Source organism: Leptonotus elevatus, chromosome 1 (genome assembly GCF_054856555.1).
Source record: "Leptonotus elevatus isolate MCC_2025b chromosome 1, RoL_Lele_1.0, whole genome shotgun sequence".
NCBI classification, from domain to species: Eukaryota; Metazoa; Chordata; class Actinopteri; order Syngnathiformes; family Syngnathidae; genus Leptonotus; species Leptonotus elevatus.
Window position 1 is genome coordinate 32,352,448 of NC_141239.1, and position 22,830 is coordinate 32,375,277.

The following is a 22,830-nucleotide window of genomic DNA, read 5'->3' on the forward strand; positions in this document are numbered from 1 at the left end:
TATGGTTCAACCTTGCCAGAGAAATGCAGACAAATCTTTAAAAGAGGCGGGGCAGGACAGCGAGTGAGGCAGCTGGTAGCTTTGACTCTGGTCGGGCTGCTCTTCCAAGGGTTTGTCTTTGGAGAAGGTCACGGAGGGACCCTCCTTTTGGTAGACCATGTTTAAGAAGGGCCTACTCTCATCCATTCTGGTTTTACAACCAGCCCAAGAGGAATGGGAAAGTTTCAGATTATGGCACACTAGATGCTTGGAAGTCATTGGACCGTCTCATGGAGCCTGATGAAAGTCAAACAGAAAAATGAGATCCAAAAACACATTAGAATCCTTACTTTAAAGGGATACTTGACTCATTTAGTCATTTTCAGCAGTAGGAAAATAAGATTTTGTCTATTATTAATGTGATAACTTCATTATTTTTCATGTACAATTGATGCCTTTGAAGCACATTTTGCCACTTGCCATGCTCCGTAACAATAACGACCAATCATAGCTCAGTTTTCAAGGGATTAACTGAAAAAATAGATCCCCAATGTCAGAATGAAGAAATAAAATTCCATCACTCACTTTATAATATTTGCAGTAGTGTTTTGGGATTTATACTGTTCAAATCGGCTAAACAAGCTCATCGAGGACTCCTGTGCTGCATTACCACATAAAATGTTGAATTTTACAATGACAAAAATGAAAAATTCTACAACCACACCTTCATCCATCGTAAATGTCTTTGTACCCTTGCCATTTGACTTCAGGGAACATATTATGCATTTCCAGCGCTGGAACATTTATAATGACCTTGGACGGTCAATTGTGGAAGATGTCAGGAATTTCTTGACAGTGCTATGCAGAGAAATGTGTACATTTACTCACCCGAATTGTCACAAATGACCCGCTGTCTTGTGAAGAAATTCTTTTGAGTGTGTTACGTGCGTCATCTGCCTCCTGCAAGCAACTGTATGTACATCAAAAAACGTTTGTTTCTCTGATTGACATTTCCCCGCGCTGGTCTTTTTAAGGCGTCAAGCCAAAGCATCATAATGTGATTATTGGTCTCCAAAGGGCAGTAGACTAGACGAACATCCTAATCCAATTACTTTTGGAGTCGTTGACAGTGCTGTTCATCCTGTCAACGTCAAAAGACAAGAGGAATCGAGTGCGAACACTTACTTAATCGCACTTGTATTGCATGTTCTTACCTTAAATTAAAACGTAGATTTATCATTTGGTTACGTGTATAACTGCACTGCATCATATAGGGCGACATGTTTCTAATATTCGTCTGAAAATAAATACACTAAAATGTACGTTAGTTTGGTGCAGTGCAATTCCTCACTAGATAGACTGGCAAAGTGCACATTTAATTCACACGGGTGAGCATTTAATAGGTGTTTTACTTTCACTACTACTATCATTTCCGGTTTTATTTTGAATGATGTGGGATTTTACGCCGGAAGTTAGGAGTACGCACTGTTGTTTGCTTGGTACTTGAACCGTTTGGGTTTATTTTTCACTGCTGAGCGAACTTAACCAAGCGCCAGTGAAAATGTCGTTCTGTTCCTTCTACGGTCGGGAGGTTTATAAAGATCATTTCAAGCCAGGTGCTGTTACGACTTGGGCTACTTTACTCGATGTTCTATCGTAATTTGTTGCCAATTAAAACTCTTTCGCTTTAAGACGTCAACGGTGGCGAGCTAGCTGGTTAGCCAAGCTACAGTTGTCTTCAACTGTCTATTTGTAAATTCCTCGACAGCTATGTCGAATTAAATATTATATCTGTGTGTGACATAACAGAAAAGTTGTCTTTGGTGTTGTAATTAAGACTACTTACAAAGTAAACAAAGAACAAACCAAAACACCAACAACAACTGTGAACTTTTGTAAGAAACTGGAGGTTGCACAACCCTTACAAAACATCCGGTACTTCTCTAAACTAAATGGCCACACACGATACATTGCACCCCAAATGTCGTCATTGTCCTTGCACCCGTTTTCTGTTTGAGATTGTTGCCTTGGGCATTAGGTGGGGTACACCAGGTTGGATTGGTCGCAGGTCCGTCACATCCTAGAGCACAAATTGCGCATTCAGACTCACGTTGACACATAAAGACTATTGAGAGTGAACTGTGAACTGAACAGGCTTGTGCGATGAAGCTGGCGAAAACCCATGTAAACTGCTCAGGAAAACAGGAACAGAGATTAGAACCCCAAACCTGAGAACCCCAAGGCAAATTTCACCGGATTGACGTCACCATTATAACAGCTAAAATAGCCATTTCTAAGATTGTATATCTGTATAATCCAAATGGGATAAGAAAAGTACTGTAAAGTAATTTAGTGACATGCAATTCCTCTCTTGTCATCCTTTAGGAGTTTACGCATGCGCCAAGTGTGATCACCATCTTTTCTCCAGCCGCTCCAAGTATGAACATTCGTCTCCCTGGCCCACTTTCACGGAGACCGTTCACCAAGACAGCGTGGCCAAACGCCAGGAGAGACCTGGCGCCTTCAAGGTATAATCACAAGAACACTACAGGTGTCGTCATTACCGATAATTAATCAACAACTAATCAATCTTTATTAACCAACTATTTTGGTAGTCATTTAATTGTTAAGATCTGTGGTTTAAATAAAAATAAAATCAAATTACTCTAACTTTAACCGCTCTCCACTAAAATTCTCTTGATTTATGTAGACCGTGATGAAAGCAGACTGATTATATTTTGTGTTTAATCATAAGAAATCATAGTAAACATCAGCTTTTACTCGGGAAAGCGATCAATATTTTTGTCTATTTCCTGATACTGATCAAACTAGTAACTGAACCATAATCAATTTATCGGAAAAAGTCAACTTAATCTATTATGAAAATTTGCAGCCATAGTATTGGCATGAAGTTAAACTTGAAGCAACTACACAAGTGTTTATTAACAGTATCCATTAACATGTAAGAAGTACCTCTGTTTTAAAAATGTTTGTGAGTACATCAGTCCCCCCTGTGTGATATTGATAGTTGTTTATTTGGATTTAGATAGATTTTGCAATAAACTTTAATTAAAAAAAAAGAAGTCTTCTTCCATTAGTTGATGGAATAATCGATAGAATAATGTATTCTAAAAATATTTGACAATAAGAGTACTGTATAATAAACCACTAATGGGATTTTGTTTTACTCCAGGTGTCGTGTGGCAAGTGTGGAAATGGCCTCGGCCACGAGTTTGTCGACGACGGACCCGCCAAAGGCGTGTCTCGCTTTTGAATATTCAGCAGCTCACTGAAGTTCATCCCGAAAGGTACAGTCATAGAACATGGACTTCCCTCTTTCTGAATGTTGAGAAATATGTACGGAATCCTCACACATTTTACTCAACTTGCTCTTCAAAGTGTGGCACCTTGACTTGCAAGTAAAATGTGTTTGATTGCAATGCTTCTTACTTGTACAACTTATCTCAAACCATCGTTCACTATTGAATTGAATGGAAAAGGCATTATTCCATTCCAGCCCAACGTCCTTTTGGTGTGCGCGACTTGGCCACCGGGGGGTAGTGTAATACTGACAAAAAGACGAATGAGTTTCACAACACACTCAGTAAGCTGCAACAATATTACCGGTAGTTGCTTTTTGCAGAGGATAAAGAAAATATGCCTGTAAGTATTATTATATTTATATTGTGTTGTAAGGGTAAAGTTATGGGGGTTGTGTTTATTATGAGTGATGCCTTTATCTGTACAGATGCGTGCTTACAATAATATATATTTTTTGCATTTCATGTCTGCTGTAAATGCCAGCTTATGTCATGGCTGTTTTTCAGGCATTATGTTTTGTAATGACATAGACAGTACAAGCAAATAGCATCCGATCAGGATGTGACCTTTTCTTTGTTCAATCGGCCGTGGCTTCTTATGGACCATTTGACAAAACACAACATTTCCACATGGTGATACCATATGTTTTTGCTTCACAGACAAGGTTGATGGACAGTAAAGTGAGCGCTCAGGACCAAGTGCAGCTTGTCTTGTAGTCATTTCTGGGTTCCGCTAAGTAAGTGTGGACAGCGAATGAAGTGCTCTGGGAAAAAGCCCGACTGGGGAGCACCAGAGTTCGGATGGAGTGTGACCTCACTGGACGGCAACAACAGAAAAAAATAGTTTTATCATGCAATGTTTGAGACTCAGGATAGCTGCACTTAGATCATTTTTACAATAGGTAGCGGAGTGATTGTCTTCAGGGAAATATTAGAATTTTTTAAATTATATGATCTATTTTCACCCTTCTCACAGAATTACCATCACAATGTTGCCTGTATTTCTTTCTATTACTAATTTGTATGAAAATTGTCATAGAATCAACATAACATGTACATTTTCATATTTAATAATTTACTATAATCTCTTGATGAAAATAAGCACTGCATTGGTGCTTGGTTATACTGTCATGTTTAATTAAATATATATATATATATATTTAAAAGGCGTTGACCCAATCTTGTCACATTTTGTTGCGACTGCTTCGACGTATTCCCAAGGCGTAGCACGGAGCAATTTCATGTTCTCCATTGCAGGATAAAAGACATCAAGTCAACCATTTACCACCTTTTGTCAAAGAAAATGTCTTTATCTGCAAGGAAGGTTGCTTCTTTTGCCACATTTAATAGTTGGCCAACTGCTATTTTACAACTTGTCAAGATTTTAACAATTTCTTCACCATCTGTTTCTGAGACAGTTAAACACAATTCCTGTGTTGTATGTTTAACATATCGCATACACCGGTCCCACTTGTGATATTTAGCAACTCACTCAATTTCATCCCTAATGTGACCACTCATACATACTCGGCTCGATTCTTTCTACCTTAGTGTTGCCACAGAACAGGAGGATAGAAAAAAAGTGAGCTGTGGAAGCTTTGCTTGTAATAAAGAATAAAGCAGAGTGGGACCCCACGATTTCTGGAGGGAGGTGTCTTCAAATAGCACCAAGCCTTATATGGACATATTTACATAAATCACATGGATTCAGATGGATTTTCAGTCATTTTCGTGAGGCGGGACTTCCAACGTCCTGGTTTTCATACATCAGTTTTGTTTCCGTTTCCTGTTTGCGACGTGTGGGCTGCGTCCCAGTTCTTGCGCTTCCGCCTTTGTGCCCCTCGGTTGCGCGTTCCCGCCGACGGGTGCGAGTGTGTAGTGTGTCTGTCTCAGTTGTCCGAAGCATTTCAGAGAGTTCGGCGGGACCGCGCGGTTGGGGGTGCGATTGTTGGAACGCGGCCATCAGTTAAAAAATATTAGGATGCTTAGTCATTACATCCACGGGAAATAAAAATGGCGGGCAATATGGCCTATAAAGGTTGTTCCCACTTTTCCAAGTCAAATGGGTTTAAGATTTTCTACAAGATTGTAGGTGTGTCTGGTAATGTTTGTCCATTTCTCCAGAAGATTGTTTGTGATGTATGAGAATTCACTGTCGCAGGCCGAGACACTGACCTGGAATCTCATCTCAATTTGATTATGTCTCAAGTTGTTGTCATCCAAGAAGATTGGAACACAAAAGGGTCTTACACATAATAATTTGGATACATTTAATCAAGATTGAGGGAAACTATACACCATAATTATGTATCATACGCAGTGTTTAATTAAGAGGTTACCGTTTGACTTGAACTCAACGTTGGGCGGACTTAAAAATGCAATTGCAGCATTTCATCAGTAGGTGGTGCTATTAGACTTTAAATGGGACCTGATAGGACTCTTGTCCAGTAAAAGTATGAGCAAAATTGAGATTGTAAATGCAAATGACAAGGCACCGGACACTGTCCAGACTGTAGTTTATATTATTTACTCGAAAACACCACTTCATTGAGTGCTGATGTTTATTACGAAACAACAACGCGGTAGACATGGAACAATTTTCCTTCAGTCAGACAGCATAATGTATTCAAAGTTAATAAATCCCAGTATATGTCAAGATGTCTTAGGTGTTTTTATACCAGCAAATATTTCCAAGTGGACCAGTAAACCTGCCCATTTTTGTTATACTTTATAGAACACAGGGCCATGATGGAATTTCAAACAAAGAGATGATGTGGGCACATGTTCAAGAGCGCTGGCGCTGCTTAGTTTTTCAGGAAAGTGCAGGTGTGGAAACACCTGTGAAGTATTAAACCATAACACTTCATTGCATTGTAGAATGATGACTTTGTGCCAACGTTTTCACTCAATTCATACATTGATGAATATAAAATCTATTTTGTTGAGTTTGTTCAATATAGCCTAGCCACCTTAATGATGATGCTTAACCCTAATGTCACACATTCCACCTTGACAAGTCAATACTATTTCCCCTGTGATCACACCTAATTTACACTTCCGTTTTAAAATTGAAACTGCTCTATTTGTAGTACAAATGTGCAAAAAGAAATAGCATAATTACAGAGGCACCTCGAAAGTAAAACAAATTAAAATCAATCTTCATGTGTGATATTCATTATGAGAGTATCGTCCACAATTTTCATTTTTCTTTTCTGAAGTAACAAGCAATGGTAATATAAGGACGAAATGTGATCAACAGCGATGATGACCTTCAAACCATACATAGATTGTCGTGGTCCAATGAGTAAGGATCTGGCAAACTTCGAGATTGTGAGACATGACGCCTTGTCTCCAGTTCAACGTAAAAATAGACAAAATTCCCAACACACTTGACGAAAGTCTTCATGGGAGAGTGGAAGTCCCTCAACACATAACTTTTTCTATTTTGTTTCAGGTATCATTTGGACAAATGTGAAGCCATCAGAAATAGCTTAGGCTTTGCAGTTGTCGTACGCACATCTTGCCTCGTTGTAAAATTGCTGCCTGGTAAGAAGTACTTCTGCTCCTGACTGCTGTTCAGGGACAGTTCAGCCACCACACTACTCCATTGTGTAGTGGAAACTGAAAAGCACGCTATTCATGGCAACTTTCTCAAAACAGGATGTGTTCTTGACAAACCACACAGCGGAAGGCCTGCTACTATCACCACTGATGAAAGCACCAAACCTCTAGAGCAGGCGTTTGCCCAAACCTGGAAAGAGTTTATCCATACAAAAGCTCATTTCATTTGAAGACTGCTGAAGCTTTATCTGTCCTGTACTAACTTGAGGTTGTTGAGCCTCCCTTGGGCAAGAGAATGCTATGCCTACATAAGCTGCAAAGCCTGAGCTGACAAATGCTGATGGCTTCACATGTGTCCGAATGATCCCCCAATGAAATACTAAAAAGGAAGTGTAGAATGACTTTCGGAACACCCTGCTTATTTAAAGTGTTGACCATTTCAATCTGTAGTCTATTAAGAGTCGTCAGTTGATGGTCTAAGCTCGTCCTCTGCATCTTGCCCGAGAGCCCCCCCATTTATCCAATAATACCTTCCTTGCCACTGATTAGATGTCTCTATTGTGGTTCCTTTTTAAAGTTGCCACGCACAGCTGGCACGCAGACTCCTCATCGTCCTCCGGGGTGAAGTCGGAATGAGGTAGCAACAAACACAGCAGACAAAAATACAAAATTAAACCAGATGTGAGAATGACAGATGGGGAGGAAAAAGGAGGAGGGGGTGCGGTGCGTGGGATGCAATTAACGTGCGCTATCTGCAGTCAAACACTCTTTCTGGCTGGCGTCGGCTCAGCAGCTGCATGGCCGAGAGGAAGCAAACAGGAAGCAGGAAGTGGTAATCCTCTGATAAAAATCACGAGACCGACTTGGACTGAGAACACGTTTTCATTTTTTTCTTCTCTTCCACTGGTCTCTGGGGCTCATCCTCAATCTGAATCCGTAATTACGTCAAACCAGTCGAGGGTTCCAGCGGGCCGAGGGCCAGCCTGGAGGTTGCCACTGAACAATACAGTGCACAAGGAAGCCTGTTTTGATGCCTGTTTTGTCTGTTTATGAGCAGTTGCACCTGCTTCTGCTTCGAGTGGTACAGAATAACTCCGCTCCAAATCCTTTCAACTGAATGCATCATGTGGCTTCAACATTGGAGAAGCTCACCGTGAGGATTAACATGCCAGAGGAAGACAAGCACCACCTCCGATGTGGTGAAAATGTCCTCCATATGGGTTTGGACTCGGCGTAATGAAGAAAAAGATTAATGGGGCTTTTATGCAGCGGGATTCTTGCTGTGGATCAAAGGAGCTCACTAGGAGAGATCGAAGGTGCTCCAAGTTCTTAGTGTTTCTGTCAGGACAACACATGCTTTGAAAGGAAGACCTTTGAAAAATGAAATCATAGCAAGAGAAATTGCTGTATTTCCATATCAAGTCGATTGCCATCCTTATGCTGCTAGCCCACTGATCTGTATATATTGCTGGATAGCTGATAGGCCAAGACTTTTGAAGCCGCAAGGGCGCCATATTACCACCCCAGAAAACGTTTCTCGGCATGCTATTCTATACATTTACAGTATCAAAACTGGAGAACATTTGAAACAGTAGGCCTACTTTGTAGAAATGGCATGATTTATGATGCTTTAATTTTGTTAAACATAAACAAGATGACTTTAGACATTTTACAACTTGCCTTAAATCCATTTATAAATGATATGCTTAATGATGTTTTCAGGAGGAAACTTGTACATATTTAAAAAAACTAAAGAATTATACCTGTAATTCAACAAAAGGTGCCTCTGCCAAATTTAATGTTGGGGTCTAAGGAACTTAGCGATAAAAGAAAAAGGGGGTCGTCAAAGCAGCACATGCCACATACCGTCCACTCGTTAAGAAATAGTGACCACCCCGCCAACTAGCTGTATATGTCTAATCTGTACGTATACGTATAGTATATACAGTAGTCTGCTCGTGAGATGGGAGGGGTAAGATGGCTGCCCTGTGGCTTCAACGGCTTGCACAGGCATGTATGGGCTATCAGCTATTCAGTAATATATACAGATTGGTGTGCTAGCCACACACTAATGAGTAACTAGCTAGCTGCTATTTTGAATTCATGTTTAGCATGACAGCGGAAGTTGAAAGCAATCCGTTCAAGATATCTGGTTGACATCCAAGTTGTTCAATTAAATTAATAATACTCCCCCATAATGGTTATAGGGAATTATTATTAATTTAATTGAACAACTTGGTTATATTATAACCTGAATTATTTTAATTATTTTTAGATGCAACTTCTGTAAGTATATGTATAGAAATGGAAAAAAAGCTATTGGAAAACTGCCATTTCAAAATTCAATATTTGGTTATATAGGTCTTTGTTTAAAATTATCGTGTTGTTTTTTTTGTTTTTTATATATATGGTTTATCAAAAGTACTAGTGGTATCGGTGACTACTCAATAGTTGAATGCTTGTACTGGTATCGGTCTGAAAAAAAGTGGTATGCAACATCCCTAATATTTACTATAAACACTGTACATATAAAATTCTAACTTTATCAAGATGAATTTCTACATTGAGGAAATGTTGTGCATTTCCACCAACAAAATGCCAAAAGCTTAAAACATTAATCAAGGAAAAATATCCCAGCTGTGAGTGCTGCCACTTCGGAAATAAACAACATAATTCATTTGAAAGCAAGCACATAACTTTGGTCGACCTCCGCCACCTTTTTGTCACTTTTATCACATGATCACATTCCTTTGTCTGACCTCCACGGGCGTGGTTTTGAACATCACGTAGGTCTATGTGTTTGCAAATGTCTCTCACTATCTTTTCACTCATCTGTCTGAGAGGAGATAGCACTTCACCACACACCCCTTATCCCCAGACAACAGCACAGGTCCACCTGAGAGCTTCAAAGTAAACTGTGGTACCGGTATTGTTCTGGCAGATCAGGGAGACGGGCTCTTATTTTCAGGGCAGGACAAAAGTGGCTGATTGTGGGCCCCCCGTTACCTTTCATCCTGGTCTCATCATAGACTACACAGGGATTTTGTGAGGGGTTTAAAGGGGGCCAAGATAATCCTGAAAGAAACACTCTTCTTTGTGCTTTTTGTCTGTTTGTAGAAGAACAATCCCTCGAGGGCCAGTTTGGTGTATACTGTTGATTTTTTTGAATTTAATTTTATATTTATTTTTTAACAGGACTACATATACACTTGTACAAGTTAAATGGGACTTTGTTTAGGTTTGGGGCAAAGGAAGACATCAGTAGAAGACTACTTTTGTTTACTTGGCAAGTCACAAAACCTTCAGATTTCTGCTGCTGTAGAATGAAATAGACAAAAACAAAACAAAAGACAGGAAATCACTATTAGAACGGAAATGTATTTTTATTTATCAGGGGCACTTTGATTGGTGGCAGGTGTGTTTTGACTCCCATTTAACACGAGTTTGAATGTGTGTGAACACAGCCACATCCTAGTTTTGAGGGTGTGCCCACTTGTGCAACATCATATTTCTGTTATTTTTACTTACCCTTAAAAAAAAAGTTATACAAGTCACATGCTGTACATGGTGGTCTTGCTTTTTTTTTTTTTATATCACAAGAAAACGGCATTAGAACACGGGTGTGTAGACTTTATATCCACCGCACATGTCTTATACATCTCATTCATTTGCATTTCTTTTGACTGTCCATCTTGCCAGTAGCCAATTGACATTGTTCGGTCCATCGTCGACCTTGAGTTGACCCCCCTGCGTCCTCCTATGCCAAATCTTTGATACCCTGCCAGATTGACCCACCCCAAGAATGATGTTTTTCACAGCTCCACTTCAATTTTTCTGTACACTTGTGCAGGCCAAACAAATGGGCTCAGTGACACGTACCGTCCTCCCGCAGCCCCACCCAACCCGTCCAAATTTCAGCCACCCACTGAGCCAACCCTGCAATTTGCTCATCCTCTCTCATCTTCTCGGGTAGCTATGCCAGAGTGGATGCCACATGAGATGCAGTGCATACCTACCGTGTGGGTTAAAGGGAAAAAAAGTTAAGTCAAGGGTGTGTTTTTGAGAAATTAGCCTGAAATATCTTGAGTGTGTGTTTGCAACAGATGTACACCTCTTTTTTTTTCTTTTTTTTACGAAACTAGAAATGTCAAGTTCTGCAGAAACTGTGAATGCTGGAAAATGCGGACATTTGTTCATTTTCTCAACCGCTTCTCCTTACAAGCTTTGAGTGAGTTAAAATGCTCCAGAGAGCAATGAATTATTTATTCGTAGGATGGCTAAATATTTTTTCTTTGAACATTAGCACTGCATTTAACAAACTGCTGTAAAATAATCAGTTGAAATGTATTCAACATAAAACAATTAAAAATGTATCGAAATAATTTTTTTAAACCAAACAGCTCTTTAAGATGAACGCAAATGTTTTCAACTTAAAAGTGAAATACAACTGAACTGTACTCGGGCTGTTATTATTTTGCTTACCACCAGTCATACTCATCATACCACACTATGAGAATCACTGAACATCTTTGGAGGCAGATTGTGCAAATGTAAATAAAAAACTGTGACATTTTAGTTTTTTAATTTATGAAAATCCTAACAGGAAAAGCCAAAAGTCACTTCTTCTACTTAAAGTATCTTTGTGCAGTTTGTCACTTTTTTTACTCGTGACTGCCACCCCTGGCCCAAAGCGTAACTGCAGCATCTGTGTCAGGCTCGTTCATGGCGCGCGTGCGAGTACGTGCACCATCTTAAAGCGATAGCCACAGTTGACAAACCAAGACATGACTTCAAATGAGGTCAGAAAAACTCTCTCCTCCCCAAAGAAACTGTGGAGTGTGAGGGTCCGCACACTCTAAAGGGAAGATAAAAGCTGATAGATTCAGTCAGAGTAAAACAGTCAGGGCTCTTCGTACTCATCTGGGCATTGGTGGAACATGCATGATGTAGAAAAAGCTTTAACATTACCTTTTTAAACGGCACCTTTAAGTTAATTAAAAAAAAAAAACATACTGTCTCACATAAAACGTCTTTTGTCATTTCCAGTTATATAAAAATTCACTTTAACTCAAAATTTTGTTTTACATTTAATGTGTTAGTGAAATTAATATACCTCAGATCTGTTAACACAACCACTATATTAGAGCAATTACTAAAACACAATATACCACACTGCAAAAATCAAATTATATCAAACATAAAGTCTTATTGATCTTGTTTTGAGAATTATATATTACGCAAGAGCAGATTTTCTAAGATTATTAACTTTGTTTTAAGATTATTTGTCTTTTATTTCTTACTTAGTTTGTAAATGCTAAAATGTGTTAATTTTCATGCATAATAGGCTAAAATACCTTAAGAGTCTCTGCAGTACAGAACTGCGCCATGCATAACATCTTGAGCAATATAGAATCAATGTTTATCTAATAGCATGACAAAAACATGATTTAAAAATAAAATACAACATATGATACCTTGAGCACTATAGATGTTGATTATTAAATGTATTACTGAGTGCAGATTGCTGAAGACTTGTTTTGCTCGTCCAACAACTTTGCACTGACCAACCGCGGGGGCAGAAAAAGGCAGACTAAATTCAGGGCCAGCATTCTGGCCCCGTGCGGCAAATTTTTAAATCTGATTGGTTCAAAAACAGTAACATTGCTCATAAAGATGAAGTTACATTGGCCAGCACTCGTGATTCAAAAGGCCCAGTGCAGATTAGATTGACATGGCAACACATATGAACTGAAACTCTTAACATACGCTAACATACTGGTACAATTGTACAGACAGGAAATGAAGACAATAGAAATGATAGAATTTTGTTACATCATTCTATTATTTTGAAAGTTTTCAATCAGTAAGTGTCTTGCCTGAGAAAATGAACAGCTCACGAGTCACGACCTGAACAAAGTGCACATTTTTCTCTTTGATTGAGTTGGCTTCCGTTAAGAAACGGCGATGTTAAAACAGGTTAAATTAAGATCTGAGCACTCTTTCATGACTATTATCCAAAGACAGACTCGTACAAACATTCACATTATTATTATAATTAATGCCAGTCGCAGACACTTCCCGACTGGTGTCTGCTTTAATAGGTGAGCTTGAGCAGCCGAGCTGTCCCTCTGAACATCAACAAGCGCTAAAGGAAGAAGCCCATTAGCGAGATTGGACCTCAAAGTGAGTGACTTGTGCTCACAAATACTGTACTGCATGTGCGTGTTTGATTGTGTGATCATCACATCTTGAGCAGGTGGAGTGAGGCTGAAAGGGGATTTCCACTCACCTGACAGCTTTATGCCCCTCGGCACCTCCTGTGCAACACACACACACACACACGCACGCACGCAGAAGACTACAGTACTTTAACCCACTTCCTCAGTTGCAGAGCCAAGTGAATCTTTACAGTTATCCACCATCACCTTCCCCTCGCATGTCAGAAAATCATTTGACATTTGGCGTAGATAAACTTGAGTTCTGCTCCGGTGGATTTCTTTTCTTTTCTTTGCGTGCCAGAATGACAAACGCACGCTCTGATCGCCTGTCAGCACTCAGCGGGAATGATTTCTCTCGCTCTCACACCCTAAGGATGCACTCATTCTCAATGAGGATGTCTTTTCATCTTCATTGTTGCGTCCACTGAGAGTGAAGACATCTTGTTGTGATCACTCACATTTTGATAAATGCTACACAGCCAAAACAAAAATGTATGTGTATTTTTATTTTTTATTTTTATTTTCCAATGGTAGGTGGTCAACAACACAGACCTATATTTGTTGCAAGAAATTGTATTAGATAATTCCAAACTATTTATTCTCTTAATTTCATAATATTTCTCATGGCCACACTGCTTCCAGTGTCTGCATGTTGCTGCTAAATTTATATGTGTGAAAAGAGTTTAGCCTCTATATGTTGCTATGTCAAACTAATCTGCACGGGGCCTTCAGAATTGGTAGCGATGGCCCATGTAAGCTCAACTGTATTTACAGTACAATGAGACTGATTCTTTAACCAATAAGAGCTCAGATTTGTCCTCACAGGGTTAACGCGCTGGATGTCATATTTTTCTGACCTCTTATTGGTCAGTCTGAGCAAAAACCGTTGCAGCCATGTTTTATATTTATATTTATGTATTTCATGTACATTTTATATATTTTATATTTATTTATTTTGTGTTTGTATCTGTATATTATATTATTATTATTATTATTATTATTATTATGTTTTTGTCATGGTACAGATAAATGATATACCCAGCTGTTGGGTAAAATCCTTCAATCTCCAAAACTATCAATTTTCAAGAAAAGAAAATGAGCATGTTTGTTCGTCCATAGACATTGAGCGGTCAGCAAGCCATTTTCAACACTTAAGATTGGACAATCATGTCAAATCGGTAAAATTACTGAATGAACAATACTGAGCTCTCTCAGAAAAAATAAATAAATAAAATAAAATAAAAGAGTGGGCAATCATTTGTAAAAATAACACCTGACCAATCCTATAGATTGATTTGTGAAGAAATATGAAGTTTACCAAATTTGGATATGGTAGGTTTCAGTCCCTCACCAGCGACTTATATAAAAAAAGATTTATTGGAAACTACATTGAAAATTATCATAAGTTTTGGTGGAAGTGCGTTTACCATCTCGTAGTTCAGAGGTCATGGGTTCGAATCCCGGCTCCGGCCTTCCTGCATGGAATTTGTATGGTCTCCCAGTGCCTGCGCGGGTTTTTCCCAGGTACTCCAGTTTCCTCCTACATTCCAGAAAGTAATGTATGAATCTTAGTTAATTGAATACTCTAAAACTGTCCATAGGTGTGAATGTGAATATGAGTGTGAATGGCTGTTTGTCTCCATGTGCCCTACGATTGGCTGGCGAACAGTTCATGTGTAGCCCCGCCTCTCGCCCATAGTCAGCTGGCATAGTCTCTGGCAGGAGGGAAAATGCTGCAGAAAATGGATGACGGATGATTTTCATAACCGCAAATGTTCAGGCTGCCTCATTCCTTTGCATTGTTGCAAAATCTTTATGTATGGAATACCTCAGTCCTATTGTTATTTCCCTGACTAGGCCCTCCTCTACTATATATTGTACTACCATATGATGCACAATATATTATAATTCGCCAGGCTGTTGCTCACTGAGCTTCCCTTACAATAGTGCTCTGGGCTTCATTAACCACGACGACGGGAATAAAGTCCTGTGGCAGTGTTTCAAAATCACCAGCAGTCATAAACTCCACCAGTGTTACGGCACAAACACTTAACAATGTCGTCACATACTTCTTGGGTGGAGGCATCCATGTAAAATACCGAGCGGATTTTTTCATCGTTTTCCTTCTTATCACAAACTACCGAGCCGTGCCGTCCCATCAAAATGGCACGGAGTGTATTTCTTTGTAAAACACAGAGGCAGCAGTTCTTCACACTAGAGGACTGATAAGGCCCATTGGGTTCACCAATCATCACACACGAGGCTCAATAATAGATGGAGTCGCTGGTGTGTTTCCTTAGGAAGCGATACGGCCACCATCTTGTCCACTGTCTGCTCGTGTTCGTAAGAAGACACACAAAGACACTCAGCCGGAATTCTTTTTCTTGCTCTTGCAGGCTGTGGGTGCTCTGACGATTCCGGATGAGGATCTCTTTTCATTGCATTGCCGCCAAGGAGATGAGAGGTGACGTTAGTTGTTGATGTTCTAATTTGGTTGCAGATCTGATTAAAACTGTGACCAAGTTGCACGAAAAGTGCATGATGTCACTAGAGTATCACAGTGGTGCCTTGAAATACAAGGTGAAGTCGTTCCATGGCCATGCTTGTAACTCGGAACTTTTGTATCGCAAATGATATTTCCCTGTTACAATGAATGGAAATGCCATTCGACACAAAACAACACACATTTTTGTGATGTTTTTTTATTTATTAGAAAAATAGCACTCCATAATTATGAACTTTACAAAAAACATACAGTAATGACATAACTACATATAATGTAAAGAATTAAACAGTGTTTGCTGTATTTTTTTTGGGCTTCAATTCCTTCTGGTGTGTGCCCCTTGGCCACCTAGGGGGCATTATAAGAAAGACAGAGACACATAAAGGAGAGTTTTACAATTGATTCAGTCAGCTGTTGTAGTATTGGTCATGTTTTGCAAAGGATAAATAACATACGCCGTAGAGTATTATTTTGTCTGTCTACATGTGTTGCTCCATCATTGGTGGTCAAATAGTCATTGTTTAAAGGGTTAGCGAGGTAGCAACCCTAATGCTATCCGTTATCCCGTCATTGGCGTTAAACGGCGTTTGTTAGCCTTAAGCTACGAACTTTCTTGAAGCAAAGTTTGTGAGGTTGTTTTGAATTTCTTTGTTTCATGTTTAGTTTGACAGTAAACTTCAACTTGAGCCTCTTTTTGAAGAATTGTTCACTATTTGTCAAACTGCCGCTTGTTTTAAAGTGAGTTGAGTTCACTGCCACCATTGCGCTGGTATCTCAAATTTTGCTTGCAAGTCAGAGCCAAAAATGATCGGAAAAATGGCTCATATTTCGGAAAACTCTGCTCCAGTGTGCTAACATCAGTCATTGGCAGTCTTAACAAATTGCCGGTTATAATCCATTTGAGGGCTGGGATCAAAAACAGGTGACCTCTTTTGATGTACTGTGGATGATAGAACATGTCAATGGAAGTGATACACAAGTCATTCTGAAGCCACGTTTATTTCCCAGCAAGCCTGTTTTCCATTCCCTAATGGTGGGTCACATATTTGGTACACTCGTGTTGCCTTTGGCCAAAACCGCTGTCAGCACCCAAGCTGATAGTTTGCTCGTTTGAGTCGAACATAATTTCGCATTCCTTTTGAAATGCAGACCATTCCCACGGGGTAGAAGCCCATCTCCTGTTTCTGCAGCATGAAGCGCTTCTGACACACACACAAACTCAAATGTTGCCTCACTCGTCTGCAAGATATTACAGGACAGTTGATACTATTCACTCCCAACTCCTCAAGGGAAGGGCGACTAACAGGTTCGACCCCTTCTTTTTTTTTTTTTTTTTTTTAAATAGTGACAGCTCCCTTCTATAACATTCTGGATTCGACAGGCTGGAATGACAAAAACTTGGGAAACTCCAGCGACTGGCTAGACAAAGTGCTGTGGTCGTATTGCCCAGTAATTAGAGGCATCACACAATAAGCCGTATAAAAAAAAAAGAAGCGGTTGTAGAAATATGACGTCACCCGTTGGTTTGCGGAGTCCGCTTTAAACGTCCTCAAGGCTGCCATACTTGTTATATTGCAGCAGGAAGTGACCATCTTTGGATGAAAGGGTGGAGGTCGAGACTGGCAAAAGCGTGGGAATGCTGCATATGGTTCTAGTGTTGAATTAAAACTGTACAGGCAGTGTTTTTTGTAAACCTTTAATGGTCTAACCCAGATGGTTATTCTCTATCTTTTTACACCAAATACCACCATCGCCATGACCAACAACAAAAAAAATCCCTCCCAAAATGGTTGTATGCCACTGTAACATTCTGTACATTTTGAACATTAACATTGCATATAAATACAGAATAGCAAAATACTACAATTCAAATGTATTGGTCGAGTCCTAACCTGGCAATAGCCAGATGGATGATTGTGATTCACTCAAGAGAGTTCTCCACTATATCAATCTGGGACTGCTCCACGGTGATTACCTTGGGAAAGGTGGGACATTTTGTACAATACTTCGAGCTGATTGGACGATGCGTCATCTTGTACACGTTTGTTTTGACCAAACACGGCAACGGATGAAAATGTCGTCTTCGGTCTCGTCGTAGGAAAAAAAAACACACGAACATCTTGCCAGATTAAAAATGCACGCTGTTCAACAATCGACGAGGAAACGATGAGTAAGTAATTCTGCAAGAACAGAATTCATTGCAGCGTCCGTTCATCCATGTTAGATTAGTTTGTTTCCCACGGTGTCGGCGCTTCTTGGTTTCGCCAGAGCTGCATATCCTGCCCCCAAACACAATGTCGCTCTGTGATTGGTGGTTCGGATTGGTAGAAATCAACACGCTCATCTCACAAGATGTATTCTCCAGAGTTTGTGAACTCACAACTACCACGAGAATTCATGGTTACATGAGTTCCTGTAAAGTTAAAATAAATGTCTTCTAAATTTAACACAGCCCAGGGTTTTGTTAACCTGCCAAATTTGAATGATTAAGAAAATAGTATATGAAAAAAAAAGTCTAAAAAGTATATGAAATCATGAAAACTCAAGTCGCTCGCTCCACTCTCCAACTATGTGAATGTGCTGATACTGCACCTCGACTACAATATGAAAAAAAAAAAAAATGCTACTGCATCTAGAATATTTTATATGCCTGCACATAACAAGTTCGAGCTGCGAAAATATAACCGCATCAGGTGGCATAAATATATCCTACCGGATCATTGCAGGGCTTTACCACACACAGCTGACCTGTTTTCTGAATCTGTGCTGACCTGAGCAACATTGACGTCATCTTCAGTCGACTGCAAGTGGCAAAATGGCCGCCCCCTAAGATGGATAAAAACGGCTGGATTTTGCTTCATAACTCATATTCCACAAATGTAATATTAATCAGAATGTCATGTTTAGACTAGTGAGGTCACAACATAACATATTATTGTCAAGAAATGTTTAAGGTTGACTTCCACTTTAAAATACAAGACAGCTGGCGCGGTGCAGCTGCTGCTCATTTAAACTTCCTGTTATAATGGTAACCGTGACGACCAGGCCCGCAGCACTTCTACCCTATGCGCTACTGTAGTTCAATTATGATGATGGAAGAAGAAGAAGATCGGCTTTGCAAAGCTCACATTTGAACGCTACGAACGGTCGCTAAGTGCGCGATCCCGTCGTCCGTCTTGTTGAATTGCAGAGATGAAAAGATGAAAAGAAGAAGAAGTGCACGAAGAGGGAAACAACTGGTGACAGTGACGCAATAAAGGTCGGGCTGCGGCTTTCTATCTAATGTCAGGGCAATTAACATTTCAGAAAATGAAGAAAAAACAGCCTTCAATTATCTCATTTGAGTACAAGCGTGGGATTGGCCGCCACTAAACGCTCCATACAGGAACAATAGGCCTCCACACGCACATCCACAAGAAGACCGTATAGGTAATAAGACGACTCGCACGCATAGCTCTACGCAGTCGTTACAATTACAGACTAGCTGTCAGATTTGCAGCCACATGTCTCCGTGAATCCCCCAAACAGGGCTAGAAGGCACAAAACTGTATGCCAAACTAATCACACGTGTCCCCCCCCCCCCTCTTTCTTTCACGTGTTTATGTCATGCACACACGCTGAGGCCCACACCTCCAGCCTTCCCCACACACCCAACTGTGCACAGGAGCCAAACTCCGGATCCCTCTTCGGCCGCAAAAAAAGCCGCGGATTAGAACATGAGGCATTTCCCAAACGTTCTTCAGCCCGTGTGATGACATGGTTGTCATTCCGCTTAATTCCCTTCAAACACTTGCAAAGATTCAGCCTGGGAAGTGGGAAGGTAAATAACAGTTTTCAGTACAAAAAATAAATAAATGGTGCTCTTGCCCAGACTTGCTCTCTGGAAAGGCATTTTATTTTTTGATTGGCAACATCAAACAAACTTGAAAATTGCTCCAGTGCAGCTGGTTTCTATAGCGGGCGATATTTTTGTTTATGAGTTGCATAGCTGTTTGCGTCTATCTCCTCCTGGTTTGGGCCCATCCCATAAAGTTGAAGCGCATAGCAGCAAACTCCTCTTTAGATTTCAATTGCTTCCATGCACGATGAGAGGTTCCTTCACTTATGTGGCTTTTACCGCCGTTTAATACTTTCAAGGCTGTGAATGTTTTTTTTTTCCCAGCTATAATCGTCTTCGGTGCAGTGATGTCTCCATAAAGTAATGTTGTCGATGGGTGCACCTGTGTGAGGTATGCAAATACAGGAGGAGGACCGCATAAGGGTGCTTTCTCCACGTGCATCCATCTTTCTTATCTCTTTGCTTCCATTTTCAATGCACATGAAATGCATGGGGGAGGTTCCCGGCTGGTTGCTTTTGTGTTGTATTCTACCTGAGGGCGCCACAATTGAGCATCTTACAAGTTACATGTGTGACATCTTGTATTTCTTCAAAAGGAGCCGCACTTTAAACACTAGGATGTGAGCATTTATGTTTCAACTGTTTGTACTTTATTGGGAGAATCGCATCACTCCTCAGAAACGTTCATATTGAGTGAACGGTAGTAAAACAAATCATTTTAGCATAGACTGTAAAAGCTATTGATGTTTTTACGATTGCATTTGTTCCCCACAGCCTGCACCAGGAATTCCCAATCTTTTTTTTTTCTTTTTAATTTCAACAGTATGTATTCCATAAAACATGGATCAAAAAGCTTGACCTAACATGATACTTGACTGTGTTCATATTTTCCACATCTGATTGGTTAATTGTACGACTTGTTTGGTCAAGTGAGTTTTGCAAGCGAATTCTGGCGTGGTTCGGTTCACTTGAGCTGAAACATGAATGCTACGCAGACCAAAAACAGGGACCGGTGTCAAAATGAATAACACAAATTAAGTCATGTGACTGTAATAACATCATTAAAAAAAAAAATGTTTTTTTCTTGCTTTCTTAAAAAAAACAATGACTTGTGGCGGCTTAAAGGATACTGTCGGGTACCCCCCCCCCCTTCCAGCATTTTGTAATTCGCCATAATAGCTGACACGTGTACATGGCATGGAGCGCGCCTGTGGCGAAAGGAGAGCTCCATCAAGAGGCGGAGAATGCGGCAGTGCGACACACCTGTGGGCCATATAGTTGATACAGCTTGTACTTGAATGCACCACTTGGTAAGCTCTTCCATTGCTGCTGCTGCTGCTGGCTCCATGTTTGTTTGTTTTAAACTGGCTATTTATATTACCGAGCCCGAACTCGCCAGTAGAACCCCAAAACAGAGCAATTAGCGTAAGGGGGAAAAGCAAATAAAAGACATGATGAAAGCAAGCGCTCCATCCTGACCTCATTCGGGCTGTGTGTGCCAGCGAAGACGTTCGCTTCCTAAAACGTGAATTCCACCGTGCCAGGATGGATTTACAATGGCTGTGCGTACTTCAAAACGTATCATTATTCTATGTTTGCCAGGGTTACGTCGATGTCCGCGGAGACCTTTTGTTTGCGCCGTGTTTTTTTTTGTCCCCCTTCCCCCGCTTGTATAATCTCAGTAAAAAGAACTGCATTCCCACTTGTTTTGATGCTTAACTTTTATAAATTTTACAGTTTCCCTCAGGCATTTTAACCAAGGAAAAAGGCCAAATCTGTAGATGCTTGCCCGATCCATTTATCAGTGTGTGAAGAGAACTCCGCCTCAGGGTATTTGTGTGTGCTTGTTCCTCAATACACTTTTATCTATCTCCACTCTCTCCTCCGCCCCCTCGTCCATTGACACGGTCAGGTTTGAAATCTGAGCATCTCTTTGCCAGAGGAAACTGGAAACCTGCTTCAACTCTGCTGGAGAGTAAAGGGGGACTCGTGGCTACTCTCCACATGTGAAAAATGCAACACTCTTAACTGTGATTGGTCTAAAATCGTGCACTTGTCCGACTTCAAATTCAGTCATATTTTTGCTCGGATATTTGTCACCATTGTCATGTCAGTGCAGTGTTGGCATTAAAAAAAAAAAAGAAGTCAGTGAGCTCGCTGTCTTACATGTTTAAAGTGACTTTGAGGGATTTTCTTTTAATGGTGCAACTTTTTGGGACTATTACCAGTTAATGAATACAACTACATCATTTCAGGTATTTATTGACATGGCAATGACCTTTTGGAACTTGGAAATGTCTCAAAAGTGTATTTACTGCATCATTAATGTTTAATCGGGCCATATATTTTCCACATGTGCTTTGTAATAGAAGGCTGAACGTTTTGTCCATGATTCCAAAAGGTATGTTTGGTGTAAAACACAGCATTGCTCATCAATCACCAAAAGAATACCAAGCCTACAGTGAAGAAGAAGAAAAAAGCCAGGAAAAGCCTACTAGAACATCTCAACTTCATTGCAAGTGTGTGCTGACTCCCATTTAACATGTACCACATCCCCAGTTATAAGACACATGCAAACTCCACACAGGAAGGCCAGAGCCCGGATTTGAGCTCGCAGCCTCTGAACTGTGAAAAGATGCGCTAACCATAGATATGAACACTAGATGTCTCAAGGAGGAGTCGGCAGTGTAACCACTGGTCAGCCTTCTTAGGACAGGGGACTGCTCTGGTTTGCAATTTACCTGTAGTCTGCGGTAAATTGGATGATTTACTCAAATACTCGTAAACTCGCTGAATTCTTGGGAGATTTACAAACGGATTGGTTTCTTATGAACCTTATTAACTAATTCACTTCCATTGACGGCTATAAACGTCAAAATTTAATTTGGACTTTCTCTACTAGTTTAACATCCCCCCCACTTTTGTTAATAAGAGTATGAAAACCTAGAAAAAAATGATTGTACATTTAGAACAGATACAATTTGTGATTAATCGTGAGTTAACTAGTTATGCGATTAATTATGATTAAAAATTGTAATCGCCTGACGCCCCTAATTTTAAAAAATATTTTCCTTAAAAAAAAAATATATATATATTTTTTTATTTTTACTAATTTTTTCTTTTAAAAAACAAATCGTTTTTTTTCCGCATGACTTCTCTAGTTAACTCACGATCAAATTCTGTTCTAAATGTACAATATTTTTCCCCTAGGTTTTCATACTCTTGTTAACAAAAGTAGAAACTATTTTTTAACTAATAGAAATTGTTAAAATGAATTTTTGACGTCTATAGCCGTCAATGGCAGTGAATGAGTTAATGTGACAAAGATTCAGGCTGGATTGGTGGCATAGTTGTTGGTGTCATCTCTTGTGTCATATCTAACAACAAAAGTGAAAATCAGTTGAGAATTTG

The 22,830-nt window shown here is 39.9% G+C and overlaps 1 protein-coding gene across 1 annotated transcript; it reads left to right on the plus strand.

Annotated features, from left to right (window-relative positions):
• Positions 1–1,454: 1,454 nt before the first annotated feature.
• Positions 1,455–5,955, plus strand: msrb1a (methionine sulfoxide reductase B1a). The gene is made up of 4 exons (XM_086077297.1): positions 1,455–1,595; positions 2,365–2,507; positions 3,173–3,287; positions 3,960–5,955. The coding sequence occupies exons 1-4, from the start codon at positions 1,541–1,543 to the stop codon at positions 3,977–3,979; spliced, it is 333 nt and encodes a 110-aa protein (XP_085933423.1). The 5' UTR covers positions 1,455–1,540; the 3' UTR covers positions 3,980–5,955.
• The last annotated feature ends 16,875 nt before the right edge of the window (positions 5,956–22,830 follow it).